General features: G+C 31.9%; 1 protein-coding gene and 2 non-coding genes across 3 annotated transcripts in view; 1 reads left to right on the forward strand and 2 right to left on the reverse strand.

The window, feature by feature from the left end:
* LOC112018637 (probable LRR receptor-like serine/threonine-protein kinase At3g47570) overlaps positions 1 to 5,515 on the forward strand; it is a 23,038-nt gene extending 17,523 nt beyond the window's left edge. Inside the window, exons 4-6 of the mRNA XM_065761467.1 lie at positions 1,892 to 1,963; positions 2,869 to 4,854; positions 5,005 to 5,515. Of these exons, the coding sequence (XP_065617539.1) occupies positions 1,892 to 1,963; positions 2,869 to 4,854; positions 5,005 to 5,360 (2,414 nt within the window). The 3' untranslated portion in view covers positions 5,361 to 5,515. The remainder of the gene's footprint in view (positions 1 to 1,891; positions 1,964 to 2,868; positions 4,855 to 5,004) is intronic.
* Positions 5,516 to 18,529: 13,014 nt separating this feature from the next.
* LOC112032437 (small nucleolar RNA Z196/R39/R59 family) lies at positions 18,530 to 18,616 on the reverse strand. Its single transcript, XR_002885095.1, has one exon. It is a non-coding gene; the product is annotated as a small nucleolar RNA Z196/R39/R59 family (small nucleolar RNA).
* Positions 18,617 to 18,869: 253 nt separating this feature from the next.
* LOC112032444 (small nucleolar RNA U31b) lies at positions 18,870 to 18,959 on the reverse strand. Its single transcript, XR_002885096.1, has one exon. It is a non-coding gene; the product is annotated as a small nucleolar RNA U31b (small nucleolar RNA).
* Between the last annotated feature and the right edge of the window lie 2,973 nt (positions 18,960 to 21,932).

Genomic DNA, 21,932 nt, shown 5'->3' on the forward strand with positions numbered 1-21,932 from the left:
AAATAATATTTTAGTCTATATTTTACCTTTGTCTTTTCACAGCGTGTAAATGTTACACGGTCATGAGATTCAAACACTGAAAAAGAAAGATGTGTATATTAATTTAATAGATACGAAAAATTATTGGTCTCATTCTGGTATACCCTACACCTTTCATAATTCAATCACTAGTGCGCACTACGTACCCACTCGGAAAAGAGAAAAGTAATTCAAGGGTGGAAAAATGTTCACTAACATCACAAATAAATCGCAATCAGCAACATCCCTGACCTTTAGTTCTTTAAGCCTCCGCTTTTTGCTGGCCTTGTCCACATAAAATTGAGGGAATCTTTTTTTTTTTTTTTTTGGAGATTCAATAGAGATTACTTAATGATAAGGACATAATATTTTCAGCAATTTTTTTGAGTAATTATACAATACAATAGAGGTACAATAATAATGTATTCATTCTTCTCATATAATATAATGATGATGTAAGTTTTTTTTTTTTTCACCTTTTTTTTTTCAAGCCTAGTATATTATAATCATTTTTATACTTAAACTACTTCATAATTTAATTTGAATATAAATAGATCAAAACAGTAAAAAAAAAATCAATCAATCAATATAGGAACTTAAAAAATTAATCCATACTATATATAAGAGGATCCCTCCCTTTCAACTAGACTATTATATGGTTCAAAAATATTCTCATTAATAAAGAGTAACTTCATTGAGAAATAGGGTCATAAATATCAAATAACAAATTTTATTTTCAATTTAAAAAGAGGTACTCCTAAAATTTATGATTTTTTTTCCCCTTAAGCTCAAAAAAGAAATTAAAGTTACTACTTATCTCTAAAGTTTATCATTTTTATTTGTTTTAAAAAATAAATAAATATATTTCTGAATTATAATAAATGAAAATTATTAACCTTTACCTAAAAAAATAGAAGAGTTTCTGAATATGCCTAACGTGCATGCTTAGATGCTAGTATAAATATAAGATATTAAAAAAATCATTTGAATAATTAAAAGTAAAATGAAAATATAAGTTAACTTACAAATATTAATAATCATATACTCAAAAAATTTTAAATTTTCTATGCATGCCTCCTTGATTTTTTAAGATGTATGATATTTTTCTCTTGAATTAACAATAAAGTATCATTATTTATTTTTTATATCTTAGATTTCATTTTGAATTATTAAAAGGCGAGCGAATTTCGAAAATTTTCAAAAACTATATAGCAATGTCAAAGATTTTATTTTAAAAAACAATGACATATATGATTCGCCAAGTAGATTAGGAGAAATATTGTTATAATATACCATGTTAAGTAATTTTTTTTTCTTGACTACATTAGGAGAGTTAATATTTATTTGAAGTTTTGGGTATGAAATATTAATTTAAAAAATTCGAATGTATTTTATCGTATTAATTTAATTATCCGTGAAAAATAATTCACAACATGAGTACAAATCATTTGAACAATAAAAGTTCAAAGAAAATTCAATCCTAAATGACATAACTACAAATAAATTATCCATGGGTTCCTTGAGCATCTCCTCCGTCCCAGTGGTGATGACCATAGACCCAACTTAATGTAGAAAACAAAAATGTGACATTAATACAAATCATTTGAAAATTCAAAGTATAATGTTTACAAAGATTTCCACATAGAACATGCCTGTTGTAGTGACATACAAATCTTTTTCTTTTCTTTTTATTTATTTTTTCTCTTTTCGGTTTTGCTTCTTAATTAGGAGTAATTAGGACTCATTTCTATATGTCACTAACCCTTCTTCAAAATTGATTATTTTAATTTCCAAATAAAAGCTCATGATCTATCACTAGTTAAATTAAGCCTACTAGCTCTTGATCTGTTGTATACATTATGAAATTTTGTAGGAAGGATTCCAAAAAGTTTGGGAAACTGTACTTCCCTTGAGATAATTCACTTGGATGATAACTACTTTACAGGTAAGATGGTAACCACTTCAATATAAATATTACTTCCCTCTCCTCCCCAAGAATGTTCGAAATTTTAAAAACTTATAAGGTCCATCAAGTGCAATTATTTGGTGTGTAGTTTTTTTTTTTTGCTAGAAATTATTTAGTGTATATGGTATTTTATATGCTTTCCTTTCACACACACACACAAAAAGTGTCTAATCCATAGGTCATGTACATGAGATTCACTTTTATGTAAGAAAAATTTTAATACACCAGATAATATATGGAATACTTTCTCATCTAAACAGGGTGGTGAAGTTGTATACACATGTTGTAGTGGGTTGATAAAGACCACAGTAATTAGAGAAGTTATTAGTGTATCTAGTGTACCATACATATTACAACTTTACAAGTCTTAGTGTTTTAATTACTACATATTTATTACAAACTGATTTGTTTGTTTATGGTGATTCCTATAGATAAACATAAAAGTGGAGAATCAAGTTTGCACAACGAATAGAATAAAGGCTTAACAAGCCTAAACTGATTAACAATATAGAGCAAGTAGAAAACACTAAAAGTCATACACTAGGAAATGTATAAAGGGCAGGTTTTACACCCTGGCTAAAAAATGATTATTCTTTCATTATCTACTTAGAGTGATTTGGATGAACTCTGTTGATTTGCTTATTATATAGAAAGGGCTTTTGTGAGAGAGAGAGAGTGAGAGAGAGAGTACGGCAAAAAGCTGGCTTTTTTTAACTTGTCAAACACACTTACTTTTAAATTGTTATCACGATGCAACCTTTATATATGGTAGTTGTAATCAATTTTTTTAAGTATATAGGATGTATATTTTGAAGAAAATCCAAAATCATTGACCTTTTTTGGTGGATAATGAGGTTTGAATTTGTTTCGAGTTATTGTGGCAGGTGAAATACCACAGGAGATTGTGACTCTTCCAAATCTAACGGAAGTAACCTTGGCCAATAACAGCTTAACCGGTCACATCCCAAATGCAATCTTCAACAGCTCAAACATTGAAATCATTAGTCTATACATGAACCAGCTCTCAGGAAATCTTCCATTAAGCATAGGTCACTGGCTTCCAAATCTAAAGGTACTCTACTTATGGGGTAATAGCCTAGAAGGAATGATCCCCAATTCTATCTCAAATGCTTCTATGCTCACTGAACTTGAGTTGGGTGCAAATTCTTTCTCTGGCTCTATTCCTAATACCCTGGGAAATTTAAGGCATTTGGAGAAACTCAACTTAGTCAACAATTATTTGACTAGAGAATCATCAACTCTAGAACTGAGTTTTCTTTCATCTTTGACAAATTGTGTAAACTTGACAAGTATAGTGGTAGCAGATAACCCACTGAATGGAACCCTTCCAGTTCTCACAGGAAATTTTTCTACTTCCCTTGAAGAATTTGTAGCATTCAATTGCAACATTAAGGGCATAATCCCAAGAGAGATTGGTAATTTAAGCAATTTGATGACCCTAAACCTAGAAGACAATGAATTAACTGGACCTATTCCAACTATAGTTGGAAATTTGGGAAATCTCCAAGGTTTGTTTCTTCAAAACAATAGAATTCATGGGTCAATCCCAAATGATATTTGTCATTTGAGGAAGTTGGTTGATTTATATTTAAATCAAAATGAGCTCTTTGGATCAATACCAACATGTTGGGGAAGTCTTTCTTCACTTCGAAATCTGTATTTGGATTCCAACCAACTGACTTCCATACCCTTATCCTTTTGGAATCTTACAGACATGTTGCGAATAAACTTGTCATCCAATTCTTTAAATGGTTATCTACCATCAGATGTTGGGAAACTGGAGCATGTAACACAAATGGACTTATCACGGAATAAACTATCTGGTGAAATTCATGCTATTAAAGGCCTATGTTCTTTGGTTAACCTCTCTTTAGCGCACAACAAATTCCAGGGTCCTATTCCTCAGTCACTTGGTAATTTGATAAGCATGGAACGCTTGGATCTATCTAATAACAACTTTTCAGGAGAAATTCCCAAGACTATAATAGAACTCAAATGCCTCAAATATTTCAATGTGTCTTTCAATAGATTGCAAGGTGAAATTCCTTCTAGAGGTGTTATTTCTCAATTCTCAGCATCATCATTCATGGGAAATCAAGCATTATGTGGTCCACCCCAACTGCAAGTTCCACCATGTAAAAGAAGTTCAAAGACAACCACTGCAGTTATAGTAAGGTATATTCTCCCAGCAATGATAGCAGCAATACTTGCATTATTCCTTATATTTGTTTTAATGAGAAGGCAAAAGGGGGATGCAAAACTAAAAGGTCCAGGAGATTTGTTACCTATAGCAACATGGAGAAGAATAACATATCTAGAACTTGAACAAGCAACAAATGGATTCAGCGAAACTAACTTAGTTGGGAAAGGGAGTTTTGGCTCAGTGTACAAAGGTACACTTTCAGATGGGACTACTGTTGCAGTAAAGGTTTTTAATTTGAATATAGAAGGAGGGTTTAAGAGTTTTGAAGCTGAATGTGATGTATTGAGCAGTATTCGCCACCGAAATCTTGTGAAAATCATCAGTAGTTGTAGTAGCATTGATTTTAAAGCCTTGGTACTAGAGTACATGCCCAAGGGGAGCCTTCAGAAGTGGTTGTATTCTCATAGCCACTTCTTGGACATGCTAGAAAGATTGAGTATGATGATAGATGTTGCATCATCATTGGAGTATCTCCATCATGGTTGTCCTTTACCTGTTGTTCATTGTGATTTGAAGCCAAGCAATATTCTCCTAAACAAAGATAAGGTAGCACTTGTGAGTGACTTTGGCATCTCAAAATTCTTAGGCAATGAAGACTCTATGACACAAACCATGACGTTAGCCACTATTGGTTATATGGCACCAGGTGATGTTTCTAATTTCCAATTCAATTTTACTTTTACAAAGACACACACACATACAAAGCTTTCTTAGAAACACATTTAGCATTTTGCTTTTCACCATCAATTATAGATATTTAATACATTTTGACAATAAATTTCAATCAAACTTGTAGAGTATGGATCACAAGGGATTATTTCCACACGCGGTGACGTATATAGTTATGGCATTTTGTTAATGGAAACATTCACAAGAAAGAATCCCATAGATGAAATGTTTGCCGAAGAAATGAGCCTAAAAGGTTGGGTAAGACAATCACTACCCTATTCAGTAATTGAAGTTATCGATTCTAATTTGCTGAAGAGAGGTGAAGAGAATTTTAATGCTAAGCTGGATTGTATGTTGTCCATTATGCAATTGGCTATGGCTTGTTCAACAGAGGCACCTGAAGAAAGGCCAAACATGAGAGTTGTCGTAACAACACTCAAAAATATCAAATTGAAGTTTCTAAAGGATGTTGGAGAAGATTAACAATGGAGAATGTTGTCTATAGTTTTTCCTTTTCATTCGTATCACTAATTATTTTTACTAAGTTATGCTACTCCCCTAAAAAACTTGTTGGAATAAAGCAACTCAAAGCAATTTGTGTTTACCGTAATGTTGAAGGATGTATGTTTAACTATATATATTAGAGGCATTAATTTACCCAATCTATATATATATATATATATCTCTAAAAGCTAGTATTTATTGTTACTACACTCCTATTAAGTCATATCAGCAACTACATTATCCACCTATTTCCATATCTCTCTCTCTCTCTCTCTCTCTTATTTTTAACTCTTTTCAATTTATTAATCCCCAAATTATTGTTACACTTTTTCCAACATTTCCCCTACCTTTTACATATTCATCACCCCACTACTATCTACCTTAATATCACTCTTCCTGTATTCCTTTATCTTCCTTTATTTTTACCTCTTCTTATTCTCATCCTTATGTTGTTCTTATATCATATAAATGATTAAAATTCACATAAATTAGAATATACCATAAAATTAGAGAACAATGGAGAGATATTACCTTGATGATGCTTCAAAGTAGTCTCATAACATTAGAGTAAATTACCGTCAATTCATGAATGTTTTTAGATGTAGGGAGTTGTGGTGTCACTGTTTTGAGATGATACATGCATCTATGAGGTTTCCGGCGTAGTAAACTAAAGCATTGTGCGTGTCGTCCCTAGGATACAACAACCCAGTTACCTTCGTTGATTATCCTTACAAGCCTACACTGCTTATAGGATAGGAAGCTCTCAATAGTACTTTTCTTTTACCCAAAAATATAGTATATATAAGGATATATTATTTTCATGAAACTAGAATTTTTACTCAGCAAATATGTAGGGAGTTTTCTTTTTACATAAAAATAGTGTCCATAAAAAAATTGATTTTCTTACATCAATAAACCGGGCATGTTGGCTGCATATTCATATAGGCTGAAGAAACTGTACAATAAAGATCATGTTTATTTGAGTTTTAAATTTTCTTTATTGCTGTTGTAATTATCCTTAAAATGGATAGTGTAAAGTGATTATATTGAATCATAATATATCAATGCCAATGGTAACATAAAAACTGTGCAAATTCAACCAATTAAGGTAATGGTTAGAAGCAATGAGTTAAGATTGTATAATAGAAAAAAGTTAGCCACCAATATTTACTAGGCAGCCAACTCTTAACAAATGGTTAAAAATAATAATAAATATAATTAAACTATTTTGATTTTTATAAAATTATTCCAACAATCCCCCACTTATTTTTATAAAATCATAGATAAAATACATGTAAATATTTTATGGGTTAAGATAGAACATTATGCTTAATGAGGGTGTTAATGGCTTGAACCCTTATTTAGTGTTTCAACAATGTTGTTCCAAAGCCAATAGTGAGCTAAGTCTTGAACTATGACTTTTTGTGTGGAAACAAGACATTGCATCATACACATAATATCCAGTACTCTACCATGAGCTTCTAAGCTAGCACATTACGGCCTTGTGCTTGATCCCAGCTATCATGAGCAACTTAGAGAATTAGCCCTATTCTCAAAGAAAGCGGCCTCACTTCCATGCTCACTTAGGTATATCTATCAAGGTTGCTCTTGTAACTCTAATATCCTACTCATAAGAGCTATAGATCACATTAAGAGTATTAAATAGTAAACTCATCCTACATAACGTTACGAGATACATGCACTTACATCATAGAGAGGGACAAGAGTACTTGTATTCGGAATTTAGTGCATGTTATGCAAAATACTCTATGATTCGTTCTTCTTTTTAAACCTAGTTCTTGGGATCTCCAATCCCTAGGTAGAGTATCCTCATAGGTAATTTATTTTCTTTGGGCTTGAGTCCCATCCCTCTCGATGTACATCTAGACTTTCAACTTTAAATAAATATTTCATCATTTCATTTTTATTAAAGCTCAAAATTTTAGGAAAACAACACTTTATTTTATATAACAATATTATAATAAAAAAGTACTAATATAAGTGTACGTTATTAGACTCCTTAAAACACAACCAAATTAACCTAGTTAATTAACCAAGTGATTACTTAGTCAAATTATCAGATCTAGGTTAATACAAATATATCATATCAATGTAAAGTATGGAAAATAAAGAACACAAAGATATGATGACCCAGGAAAACCAAACTAGGAAAAAACCTGGAGAGGATTTAACCTAACTATCCTTAAGGTAAACCGAATGCAATATGAAAGAATTGAAGTTTACACAATAGCGACTTAGACCACTAACATCCTATTGCTACCTCGAATAGGAAACTTACTACCACGATCACGTGACAGTTTCAAGTCCACGGACTACTTCTTTCTTGGATTCACAGCAAGCACAAGCACTCTTGCTTATATATCTTTAAGCTCTTGAATCTGCAACTAAAACGATCACTAAGTTCTTAACATAATCTTGATCCTTGATAACCCGAAGTATGTGTGAAGGCAAACATCTCTAGATCTCATAAAAGATTCACACACACAGCATAAAGAGCAACATCTAAACGTGACTTGGGTTTACCCTTTTATACCTAGGGCCAAACATAAAACCCTACACGTCAAACAGGCTTGGGCTGAGTTGGAAAATTCTGCAGAAAAACAATCTGCACGACTTTCGATCGATCAAAAACTCAATCGATCGAGCCAAGAAGATTTACACAGTAAATCCTGCAAAACCCTTGATTCCAACTTTACATATAAATACACTTTAAGCAAGTCTAAACAAGACTAAAACGTTTTGATTATAGTTTGCCAACATTACAAAATAAAGGTCTAATACATTAGTTCCTAATTCCTTAGAACCTAAAAATAAGAAATAAGATAAATTCATATATATATATATATATATTTATTTATATTTAACAACATAAACATATATAAGTTATTTACTTCTTCACCAGCTTAAGCTTAATTAGCTTTTGGATAGAGTCATCTTATACATGGCCAGTGGTAATCACATTTATTTATTTATAATTTCATCACTATATATTCAATAGAGTAGCATGCTTTAATGTATGTGTTTATAGTATAGTAGAAACCACTCTATATATGATATATATACATATATATATATATATTTTTAATATTACTCTTGCTCTTGGTGGTTACTTAAGCACAAAATTTATCCCACTAAAAATTGTTTTCTTCCCACCAATTCACAACTCATAAGTATATGGCAAGAGATGTAGATTTATTAGCATATACATAGGATTGGTAGTCCCTAACTACAGAAAAACTGTACTATTACGGCGGGTGCTATTGCGGCGGTTCTACCTACCCCTATTGCGGTGCCATTATAGATCTATTGCAGCAGTAACAACAAGCGCCACAATAGATTGGCCATTTAGCAATGCTTTTGGTCTATTGTAGGAGGCTGAAAACCGCCGCCATATGAGGTTACCATTCGGGTCAAGTGACCTTTTAGCGATGGGCAATAAGTGCCGCTATAGGACTTATTAAATAACAGACTCTACACACATTTTAGCGGCAGTTACACCTACCGCTATATGTCCGAGGCTTTAGCAACAGGCTATAAACGCCGCTATAAGTCTTCAATTATTTCATAATTATTTCATAATAAGTCTTCAATTATTTCAATTTTCCTGCCGCTATAGGTTAATTTTTTTTCCCCCTCCTAGGTTCTAAAACCACATTTCTACTACAAATAACCTGTAATAATTTTAGCTCCACTAAGACAATACCACAAATGTAACTAGATAACACCACAAATGTCTCCAAACTAACATTATATTAACATAGAAATATATTTTCAAGTACATAACTTTGTCTATAACAATCATCAAAGTTCCAAGCTAATACCACAATCAAAGTTTTAAAGTATTTAAACAAATCCTTCAACATTTCCAAAAAATGCAGTTGTTCAAATGTATTTCTTTGTACACAAAAAGTCATCAAAAAACTATAGCAACTTTTCAGTATTATAGCACTAGCATTTGTAATTATCACGTCTCCAATATCATCAACTAGAATCTGAAACCATCAACCAATAAGCAAATCAAAATTATACCCTTTGGCAAAACTACATGGTCCATATAAAAGCTTAGTAATTAAAAGGGAAAAGAAACATAAAGCTTGAACATGATGGCTCAACAGCAAAAAAAAAAAAACAATTATAACAGCAATGACAAGCTATATACCTAATAGATTTTTCTATATACATATGCACAACTAAATCTTGCAAACAAACTTAAGTTTCTATACACAAACTTAAGCTAGATTATAGCATACTGACACCCACATAAGAGCTACTACACATTTCAATTATACAAAAAAAAAAAAAAAAAAAAAAAAAAAAAAAAAAAAAAAAAAAAAAAAAAGGCAAATAGAGGAGAAAGAGTAATTGTCCTCACTTGGATTATGACAAATGCAAGACATCTCCACAGCATATGCATGGCTTTATTATAAAATGATAACGTTTCCCACATACTAGATGCCCACTCCAACCTAAAGTTTTGATAATAAGTTAGTAACTGCAATCTTTTTGGAAGCTAAATCTTAGCAATTCTTTAAGAAAAAACACACAAACATTGACATATAATTTTAAGGAGAAGAAACTAAACTGAGAGAGGTTTTGAAACTCTAATCATTAAGGCAAAATATAATGAGGGATAACAAAAGTATTAACTACACTCATCATCACTAGACTCATCATTATTGGAGTCATCATCATTGGACTTTTCATCATTAGACTCATAAACATCATCGTTAAGCTCTTCATCATCGATAAAGTCTTATTCAAACAATTCATCCTCATTAATCAATGGTGTATCATAAATGGTTCCTTCTTCATTAACTTGAGCCCAAGCATGGTTGTCATTTGTATCATTGCATGCATCATTAGTAGTTATATTATAAGGGACATTCTCAAGATAGGTACCCACTTCATCATCATCATCATCATCATCATCATGTGAAGCATTAATACTAACATCAAACACCTCCCTAGGTTTTATTTTGACCACCACTGCCCAATCTTTATGTCTCACATCTTCCACATAAAACACTTGTAAAGCTTGAGATGTTAATACATAAGGCTCATCAATCAATCAATCAATCACTCGTGTGTATTAGTCGTGAAAAATTGATAAGTGGAAATCCAAACTCATCTTTTTTGCATCCTCTCCCACTAATAACATCAACCTATTAACATTTTAATAGTACATATCGATGCTTGTCAAAGTAGTTCAACTCAATAATATCGATTAGTATACCATAATAAGTAGCACCACCTTCAGTAACAACACAAACTCCACTATTTTGAGTTTTCCTAGTTGCCTCAAAGTCTTTGGTGTGAAACTTCAAACTATTTATAACATAACGCTTGAATTGTTTTGCTTCATTATTTGGATATCGAGCAAGTCATATGACTTTATCAGAGAGTTTCTTTTTCTTAGATGCATCCATTTACATCACCTATTATAGACAATGAAATTTATTGTAAGTATGCTATCTAAAGTGTTACAACCAAGTTTTATATATAGATAATAAAGTTATATATATATGCTTTACTTAAATAGTTCCTAAACCAGCTGCAAAATTTTTCCATGTCTTGCTTTAGAATAACATCATCGATTACATGAAAGGGAAATTGGCCTTGATCTCTACTATGTGTACACTATGTAGACTAATGTATTAGTGTTAAGTTAGAATATTGTACTTGAATGCCATGAAAGGATATGCAATTACATATTACTTACTCACGAAATGGGGTGATTTCTTCATAATTGAATAGCACATAACAATGTGCTTGGATCCATGAATTTGAATCTAATGTAATGATCATTACCAATTCCTTAACATTCCTTACAGGCCAATTGAATGCAGTTTCAACAGATTTAAAATAGCGTGAGCAGAATGCTAAGCCTTCTAGATAAGTTTTATTATGCACGTAAGACTTAAGTCTTGACAAGTACCTATTGGAAAACCCAAGATCAACAACAAGAAATTGATAAGTTAAACAAAACCAAATAGTCCAAGTTACCATATGTATTACCTCTCTATAGGATACAGCCACCAATAATGAACTGGGCCACCAACTTTGGTTTTTCTAGCCAAATGCACGACTAGATATACCATCACTGTAAAGAAAGAGGGAGATAATATCCTTTCAAATTTACACAATGTTAATGCAATTCTCTTCTCAAGAACCCCAAGTTCCTCTACATTCATTGCTTTGGAACATATCTCCCTAAATAAACAAGACAAGTCAATTAAATGCCTACTCACTTTAGGGGGCAAAGATTCGCGTATTGCTATTCGAAAAAGTTGCTGCATTAAGATGTGATTATCATGGCTCTTCATCGCACTAATCTTACTTTCTTTGAGTTTAACGCAATGTGAGATGTTTGAAGAATATCTACCTAGCACTCTTACATCCTTCAAAACTTGCAGAAAACCATTATTTCACTAGCATTCATATGGTAGTAGGCATGTGGCAAACATGTTTGATCATTCCCAACCTTTTCCAAGTGAAGTTCACTTCTTATAACCATATCCTTTAAGTCTTGACGTGCCTTCAAGTTATCATTTGTCTTGCCATCCAAGTTCAACAATGTGCCAATTATATAATCGAATACATTCTTTTCAATATGCACCACGTCAAGATTGTGATGCAACACATAGTACTCCAAATAAGGCAAGGTGAAAAATATACTTCTCTTCTTCCACACAATTAAGGCTTCCTCCCTTCTTTTTCTTCTATTGGGCAAATTAACTATCTTTTTTCCAAACATATGATCGGTTATAGCATCTGTTTGTAACATGATTTCCCCTCCAGATATTGTAATAGGAGCTGATCTCGTATCAACATGCCCATCAAATGAATTTTTTTGCTTACGGAATTTATGATCACTATCCAAGAATCGCCTATATCCAATGTAACTAAATTTCCTTCTATATCTTAACTAACGAGACTATCTATCATAGTTATAAAGGGGACATGCAAGAGCACCTTTAGTACTCCAACCCGAGATATCACCATATGCAAGAAAATCATTTATGGTCTACAATAATGTAGCATGCATTTTGAATGATTTTTGGGAAGACACATCAAACGTATCTACTCCACCATCCCATAACTCCTTCAGTTCTTCTACTAGGGGTTGTAAGTACACATCTATATTGTTCTTGGGCAAGGTTGGACCGGAAATCAATAATGATAGCATGAAAGAAGACCTTTTCATGCTTATCCATGGAGGGAGATTGTATGGGATCAAAATGACAGGCCATGTACTATGAGTACTACTTATATTTTCATACGGGTTGAATCCATCGGCTGTAAATCCAAGCCTCACATTACAAGGCTCGGATGAGAACTCTATGTACTCAGAGTCAAATGATTTTCAAGCTTCAAAATCAACAAGATGCCTCAATAACCTGTCATTCACACGACCATTGGCATGCCACTTCATATGATTGGCTATTTTAGGAGAAATAAATAGTCATTGCAATCTTGGCTTTAAGTGGAACCACCATAAGATCTTTGTAGCTTTCTTCTTTCTTTTCTTGGAGGAAGTACTAGTACTTTGTTGACCTCTAGACTCATTACTTTCCCATCTTGAACGGTTACAATTTGGCCAAGCTTCAAGTTTGATATTCTCCTTCCAATATAAAATATAATCTTTAGAACAAGCATAAATCTTCTTATAGTTGAAGCCTAAATCCTTAATAATCTTCTTAGCCTCATGACAATCTTTTGGAAACTTAGTATTTGAAGAAAGAAAATCAAGCAAAAATTGTAGCAATATGGTAAATGATTTGTTGGTCCAACCATTAAGACACTTCATGTGGTACAAATGCATAATGGCTGACAATTTGCTAAAATGCTTACAACCTTCATAACAATGTTGATTAGTATCTTCAAACAATTTCATAAACCAAAGTACATCTTCATTAAGACCTTCTGTGGGTTGTTGCATAATAGGGACTTATTCCATTGGCCCAGATGCCATATCTTGTATAGGGAACATGTCATGCAACATGTTACGAAGATCGGCATACTTTATCGGGTTTTCTTGGACATGACTATTAGGAATTTTAGAAGAAGTCTGTGCAGATGATGATTCCCCATTAAAAATCCAAGGGTTATAACCCCTACAAATCCCTTTTGACACTAAGTGAGCCTGTATGACATCTATAGGCCACAAATTTGTATGCACACATTTTTTACATGGACATGAAATCATTCCATCCGTGTGTGCATGGTTAGATCCAAAATTTAGAAACTGTTGGACTCCATCTAAATATTCTCACGACCTTCTATTCGTAATTTTCATCAAACTCCTATCCATTGCTATAGAGTGGTTTACAAAAAATACCTATAATGTGATTTCATGAAAGCATAAAGCAAGAGTTAACACACATTTCATTTACACAATTTCACTTTAATTTAAGAAACAAATCATCTTTAATCATTCACTTTCAGCTATGTTCCAAAGAAAACAATGAATTTAAATGCATAGAGAAGTTATCAACACATTTGGTAACTATAACATCATTACTAGCAATAACCTAAAATGAATTAATCAAATAAATACAACTCAAACAAAAATCATCCAATATTACACAAAATAGTCAACACTCCCAATATCAGCTAAAACCACCTTCTTACTCCATGCAAGCCACTTGCTAGCCCCAATTCAACAACCCACCACAACCAAAGAGAGAGAGAGAGAGAGAGAGAGAGTACCATAATTATTTCACCAACTTTACTTACTTTGCCAGCAATTAGTTGTATCTATATTGCTACTCTGCACATATATAGTCATGATCAATAGAACTTTATCATGAAATCCACACTGATTAATAAGTAGTTTTGATGATCCTATTGAGGAAGGAACAAATCTTTTTAAATAGAATACTAGATTATGTTCCTACTTTAACTCTCCTCAATATATATATTTCAATACACAATCATAGAAAAGATAAGCCTAACCTATGTTATAGGTATTTTCATAGGTCTCACACTAATAGGCCCTTGGATTTAAAATTTTTTAATAGCCCAAATGGGAGCAAATATATATTTAATTTTAAATTCTTCAAGTGGTTCTCAAAGAAGTCTAAATAAAATTAGAAATAGAAAGAAAATCAATCTGTTACTTCTATACAAAGACTCAAGTGTTATTTGAGTATATAATTAAGCAATGTAGCTGTCCTATTCGTAAAAGGAAAATAATTTAACCACGTAGAAATGCTATGATTGTTTTATGTCAAAATAATGCACACTTAGATGAATGGATTATACCTCTATATTAATTCCAACTTCTGGTGCTTTTTTAAATAGCGTATCTACTTGCAACAGATCGTTAGGTAATTGCTCCTACACAATATCCAAACTGTACCTTTATGAGTATTAGAGTGACAGCAAGCAAGGTTGTTAAATTTGGGATCCAAATTTAGCATTTACTTACCAGAACAATATATATATATATACACACACAGATACATCAAATAGAAAACTCAAGTAGAATTACTTTAAACTTTGTCATTCATTAATTGCCCCTTAACTTAATTTGTTTAGACTCTGGGAAAGAAAGTATATACGTACTTGTTTAATGTTATTGTGCAATAGATATGCGAGATCAATGGTCCAAATGCTGCAAAGTGTCAACAACAGGACATATTAGAAATCTTCTACATCAGCTTAATTGAGTATGAGATTGATATATCATGCATAAACTTAGAAGATAGAGTATCACAAATCAGTATGATAATCCACTTCATATATTAAATTACTACTAATTACACTATTAATATCAACATTAGCATTTAAGCTTAATAAATTGAATAAATAAAAGCACCACGTCATACAATTAAGGAGATTGTTTTATATATATATATATATATATATTTTCCTTTTAACTTATCAAATTAAATATATATATATATATATATATTCATGTAGATTCAATGAGTTAAGATTATAAGGCAGGTTATCCAAGACTTTAATTTCACTAATAAGTTTAAGGCATTTGACATTGAAAACCTTCAAACTTTTAAGGCATTTTACATTGAAAAAAAAAATCTCATCCAATCCAAATGGTTTTGTTCAACCCCATCTATCTTCTTCTTCTTCTTCTTCTTTTTTTTTTTTTTTTTTTTTTTTTTTTTTTTTTTTTTTTTTTAACTTCACAACCAGTAAAGAAACAACAGCCACACCAAACAACCAACCAAAATTTTACTCTAGTACCATCAGCTACCTCAAATTTAATGAAGCAGGAAAACTTTGTCCATCCTCTCTGAATATACTTCCATAAGTAAACCCCATACGGCCCATTAATAGACATGGAACACCACCCACCCCCCTGAACCATACGTTGGTACAGAGACTTGGTATACCAAAAGAAAACTACAAGAATAAATAAAAAGACATTTAACTGTCACAGTTTTGAAGCATGCTAAAAGAATACCACAGTGACAACAGCCTTGAAGACATTAGGCACTATTACCATCCCATCTAATGTGCTTCTCATATGTGTGATACAACTATTCCACTAGGGCCATGTGTTTAGATTTTAAATAACTAACTTTTAGACATAAAAGTTTATAGGATCCAAACAATGTTGACCATCTCACCAATGCATAATGCCAGTATCAGATTTAAAGAAAAATTTAAAATTTAACTTTCTCTCATGATGGAAACACAAAATGTACGCCACAGCCACAACCACAACTTTACGATTTCAATTCAGTTACCAATGATCATGACACACGATTATACAGCAAGAAAGATGAAAAGATAGAAAAGATTATAACTAAGACTTTTTATAATCAAAGGTTTAATAGCAACAAAGCAATTAAAGATCTACAAGTTTCTCTTTCTTTTCTTATTTTCTTGGAAATCAAACAGGGAGTAGTAACTAATATATATATTCACATGCATAATCATAAATCAAAGGCAACAAAAATGGTTGAATCAGAGAGAGAGGGAGAGTACCTTTGGATTGGGAGATGAGGAGATGGAGATGGAACCCTAGGGACGGTACGGGAATGGAAAGGGAATGAGGCAAGGCGGGCTGGGTTAGGTTGGGAATGGTCCGAGAAGAACATTCCTTGCACAATGAGTGGGTTAGCCCTTGGCGATCAATCAACAAAAATAAAATAAAATAAAATAAAAAACTCATAGATCGGAATGACACAACGGCAAGTGGGTTAGTGACGACGAGAGACTTAAACCTTCGGTGAGAGAAAAAATGCGACGGCAAGGACGTGAGGTGGCGGCAGCGGAGATGGAGTTGACAACGGAAGCTTGGTTGAAGTGAGAGTTTGGAGAGAGTGAGAGTTTGGAAAGAAGGTCTATTACACAAAATGATAAGTGGGAAAAGTGAAAAATGAAAACCTAATAAGTGGGAAGCCCAAAAAAGTAGAGGGAAATTTTGGGGCTGGGAAATTTAAAGGTCTATTGTGGCGGTCCAACTCGTCACTATAACTAAGAAAAAGCACCGCAAAAAGGAGTACCTATTGCGGTGGTCATCCCAACGCCGCTATAACTTACATATTGCGGCAGTTTTCTATACCGCCGCTATATGTAAATTAACGCCGCTAAAATATATATATTACGGTGGTTTTATGTCCTGCCATTGTAGGACACCCCAAAAGACTAGAGCTACTGTGGCAGTCCCAAAAAACGCAGCAATGGACCCTATGTACAACAGTGGTCCCAAAAAACGCCGCAATATGCAACATATAGCGGTAGTTTTTGCACCTGCCACAATAGTACAAATTTCTTGTAGTTTAGGAACCACTTTTTGGAACAAAAAATGTTCATAATTTTACAAGAATAAAGGACTTAATATTTTCATAAAAATAGGCATCATTATACCACACAATTGTATAATAGGAATGCCTACTCATTCTCTTTTTTTTTTTTTTTTGAAACAAATACAAGTGTCTACTTTATATAAGGGACCATTGTAATTTTGTTTTACAATAGGAATACCATCTTCATGTGGCACCCTTGTTCTCACTTAACAATAGGAGTGTCCTTTTCACCAAAAGACTAAACTTTTTCACACTTAGGCCAAAAAATCATTTTTATCTCAATTCTCAAGATAATTCATATGGTTAAAATTTATCATCAACTATTTTATGAGTCCCTAATAGTATTTCTCAAAACATATTTTTTTTAATCTCATATTCCTCAATTTCAATATCCCACTATTTCAAAAAAAATTAAAGATCACATACCTCATAAAATTCTCAATTTCCAACATAAAAAATTAAGGTACTTGAAAATAGAAACACCATAATTTGTGGGGTTCATAAAAATTCATGAGAATTTTTTTTTTTCAAATACTCATAAATACCATCAAAATTTTTTCTTGTATGAAACACGAGCATTTTCAATTATTCCAAATTTCACATGGAATTCAAGACATAGCTGTAGAAACGTATAACCATTAAACATGTATATAGACATATTTGTCCATAAGATTCAGAAAGGAAAACGTTTTTGACAGCAAGCATCATAATGCATTAATTGATTGGTAGTTTTGAATATTCTATATATGAATCTTATGTTTATATTCCGGAAAATGCTAGGCATTAAAGAAAATTCCAAATATAGCTAACGCTAAGATTTGAAATTGGTAAAAAAACCACTGATATTAAAACAAAAGTTTTAATGGGAATTCGGACATTACAAAGGCTTTAATTTTTCCCATTAAACCACATAGCAAACTTTTATGGAAATTGCAAGTATATAGCTGACCAATTGCTTCCCATATTTCCGTAACACAAGATTAGAAATTTCATAAATACAAATTCATTTTATTTTCAATTCTCAAGTAGATATCTAATTATATGTCATGTAAAAATTTTGACATATGACCTCAATTATATTATTATTATGGCCAAAATACAAAACTCTCCCTTTAAGTTTCACTATTTTTCATTTCAACCTTTTAAATTTGAGTTTTGTCATTTCAGTCTTCTAAATTTAAAACTCTCTCAATTCAATCCTCTGATAACTTGTCATCTATATTTGCCATTAACTTATCCAAAACGACGTCGTTTTGTAGATAATTTAAAATTTAATTTTTATTTAATTATTTCCTTCTTAATTTAAAAAAAAAAAAAAAAAAAAAAGAAAAGAATTTTATCAAAATAAGCAATCTCAGCCGAAAGATGGTGATTATTTGTATACTAATCACTGTGAAATTAGTAACTATCGGAAAATTTTCATCCTTGATTGCGCAATAAACAAAAACAACAATAATAATTTTTTTTTTTAAAGAGGAATTAAGAAAGAAATTGAAGGAGCAACATCCTTGATTGCACAATAATAATAAAAACAACAATAATAATTTTTTTTTTTTTTAAAGAGGAATTAAGAAAGAAATTGAAGGAGCAAGAGAGATCAGATGGTAGTGCATGTTATGGAAATCATCAAGTTGTGATAAATACAGACTTGTATGGATAAACATCATCGATCATGCCTCTTCTGTGGGAATCCTAGTATTTTTTGGGGGATTACCATGAAGCATCAAATAGAGAGATGCTTGTAAGACTGGGGCGACACAACTATTATCATCAATTCATCATCTTCCTATTGTTCATGTTCCTACAAAAACACACACAGACCGAGACAAATAGAGAGGTTTTCAGCGGCTCAGCTCCAGGGTTTCTTGGCAGCTCCGCTCCACTCCAGAAGTTGTACTCAGGGGCTCCAACCAATACTCTGTTGCTCCAGGAGTTGTACTCGTTCACTCCTTCTCCCTCTCGATCTCTTAGTCTCCTTCCCCCTCTCAATCTTTCTTTATCCCTCTTAGTCTCTCACTTATTAATGGGTTAGGCTAGGGATTTCGTGTTCTTCAAAGCTCGGATGAGATGGATGGGGTTATTTTGATTTTAGTTTTTTTTTTTTTTTTTTAATATTAACATTTTTTAATTAAAAAGTAAATAATAAAATAAAAATTAAGCCAAAATGGTGTTCTTTTGGTAAGTTGACGGCAGCAACTAACAGAATACTAATGGAGGACTCAATTAAGAATAAATAAAATTTAGAGAACTAAAATGACAAAATTCAAACTTAGAAGACTGAAATGAAAATTTGAGAAACTTGGAGAGTGAATTTTGTATTTTAGCCTATTATTATATATACACATATCTAGGCCATAGAAAAATATTTTAAGTGTTTGCACACAAAACTTTATTCTTATATGGTAGCAATATATCTACAAACTCATAATTTCTTGCCTCTTAGATTGCCTTTCATTTAAGGGCTTCCTGAGATTTCCGCCATTGAACTCTAATGGCCTGTTTGGATGTTTAAAAAAGGAGGGGGAGTAGAGTAGAGGAAGTGAGAGTAATCTAATTACCTTATTTGGAAGTTTTTTAAGGAATGAGGGGGAGGGGTTTGGAGGGGTTTCAACTCCCTCTAGCCCCCCATTTTTAATTCCCCCAAATTGGAGAGATTTGGAAGGAGAGTAGAGTACATAAACTATTGACCAAGTAAATTACTTAATTTACCCTTATTATATTAACAAAATTACATAAGGGGAAGGGCTAATTACTCCCTTCCCCCTTACTAATTTTAAAAACATCCAAACACGGTGGAGGGGAATCATTTTCCTCTACTCTCCTCCCCACTACTCCCCTCCCCTCTACTCCCCTCTACTCTCCTCCCTCTCTAAACTTCCAAACAAGCCATAAGGCTCTTGAATTGAATCTCCACAAAATTGTTATTCTATTGCCACCATAAACAATTTATTAATACATATATAAACAATGAATTCAAAGAAAGATCTAGAATGATTTTATTCATGGATACGAAATATATAGTGAGTTCTCTAATTTATCAAATTTATATATATATATATATATAACAAAAATATATATAATCACATCATATATACCGTTAACACTGTAATTGTCTCAAATTATTGTTCCTAAGAATAATAATTGATAAATAAATTGAATTTCATTACATTCAACATATCATATAAATTATTAAAATCCACATAAATTAGAATATACCATAAAATTAGAGAACAATGGAAAGATATTACCACGATGATGCTTCAAAGTAGTCTCATAACATCAGGAGCAAATTACCGTCAATTTATGAATATTTTTAAAATGGTGGGGTTGAGTTGTGGACCATGTCACTGTTTTGAGACGATATAAGCATTTATGGGGTTTCCAGTGTAGTAGACTAAAACATTATGCGTGCTGGCCTTAGGGTATAACAATCCAGCTATCTTCGCAAATTATCCTTACAAGCCTACACTGCTTGTAGGATAGGGTTTGTAGGATAAGAAACTGTCAATAGTACTTTTCTTTTACCCAGAAATATAGTATATATAATGATATATTATTTTCATGAAACTAGAATTTTTACTCAACAAATATGCAGGGAGTTTTCTTTTTACATGAAAATAGAGTCCACAACAAAATTGATTTTCTCACATCAATAAACCGGACATGTTGACTGCATATTCATATAGACTAAAGAAACTATACAATAAAGATCATGTTTATTTGGGATTTAAATTTTCTTTATTGCTGTTATAATTATCCTTAAAATTGATAGTGAAAAGTAATTATATTGAATCATAATATATCACTGCCAACGATAACACAAAAACTGTACAAATTCAACCAATTAAGGTAATGGTTAAAAGAAATGAATTAAGATTGTATAATAGAAAAACGTTAGCCACTAACATTTGCTAGGCAGCCAACTCTTAACAAATAGTTAACAACTATAATAAATATAAAGTATTTTTATTTTTATAAAAATATTCCAACAACCTTATATTATAAATTTGCAATTTTATCACATTATATGCATAGCTTTTCCAATTCCCAACCATAAAAGTTTCTCTTTCAATTTGTTTTTCATTTTTTTGTGGATTTTTTTATCTTGCATCTCTATTTTGGGTTGATTAATTTTTGTATTCTTCAGAACTCTACTTTGGATTGATGTGATTTAGTTTTGTGTTTTTAAGTTGTTATCCTTTCTTTTTTTTCTTTTTTCTTTTTAATTTCATAGATATTACCCTATTGAATTATAAAAATAATATATACGAATATAGTGTTATTCTATTACATAGCTTGACTATGATAATTTGGTGTTTATTGCTATATCTTTTAGCTTTTTTTTTTTCTTCTCGTCTAATATTCTATAAATTTGTTATTATCTCTTACATTCTCCCTTGAAAAACGATTATTCTCTCTCTCTCTCTCTCTCTCTCTCTCTCTCTCTCTCTCTCTCTCTCTCTCTCTCTCTCTCTCTATTATTTCTTACAACTCTACTTTATGCTGATGTAATATATATATATATATATATATTTTATAACTATATTTTAGGTTAATACGTTTTGGTGTTGTATTTTTGAGTTCCCCAACACAAGTAGTCTTTCTCCCTCTTATAACTTTGTTTTGATTATTGTTTGAGTTAATACTTAGCTATTTTGGAAGTGAGAGTTTGAATTTATATCAAAACACAATATTGGTGTACGTGCAAGTTAGATTATTAGAACTATATGAGAGAATGGATGATGCATCT

Source organism: Quercus suber, unplaced genomic scaffold (assembly GCF_002906115.3).
Source record: "Quercus suber isolate HL8 unplaced genomic scaffold, Cork oak 2.0 scaffold_415, whole genome shotgun sequence".
NCBI lineage: Eukaryota > Viridiplantae > Streptophyta > Magnoliopsida > Fagales > Fagaceae > Quercus > Quercus suber.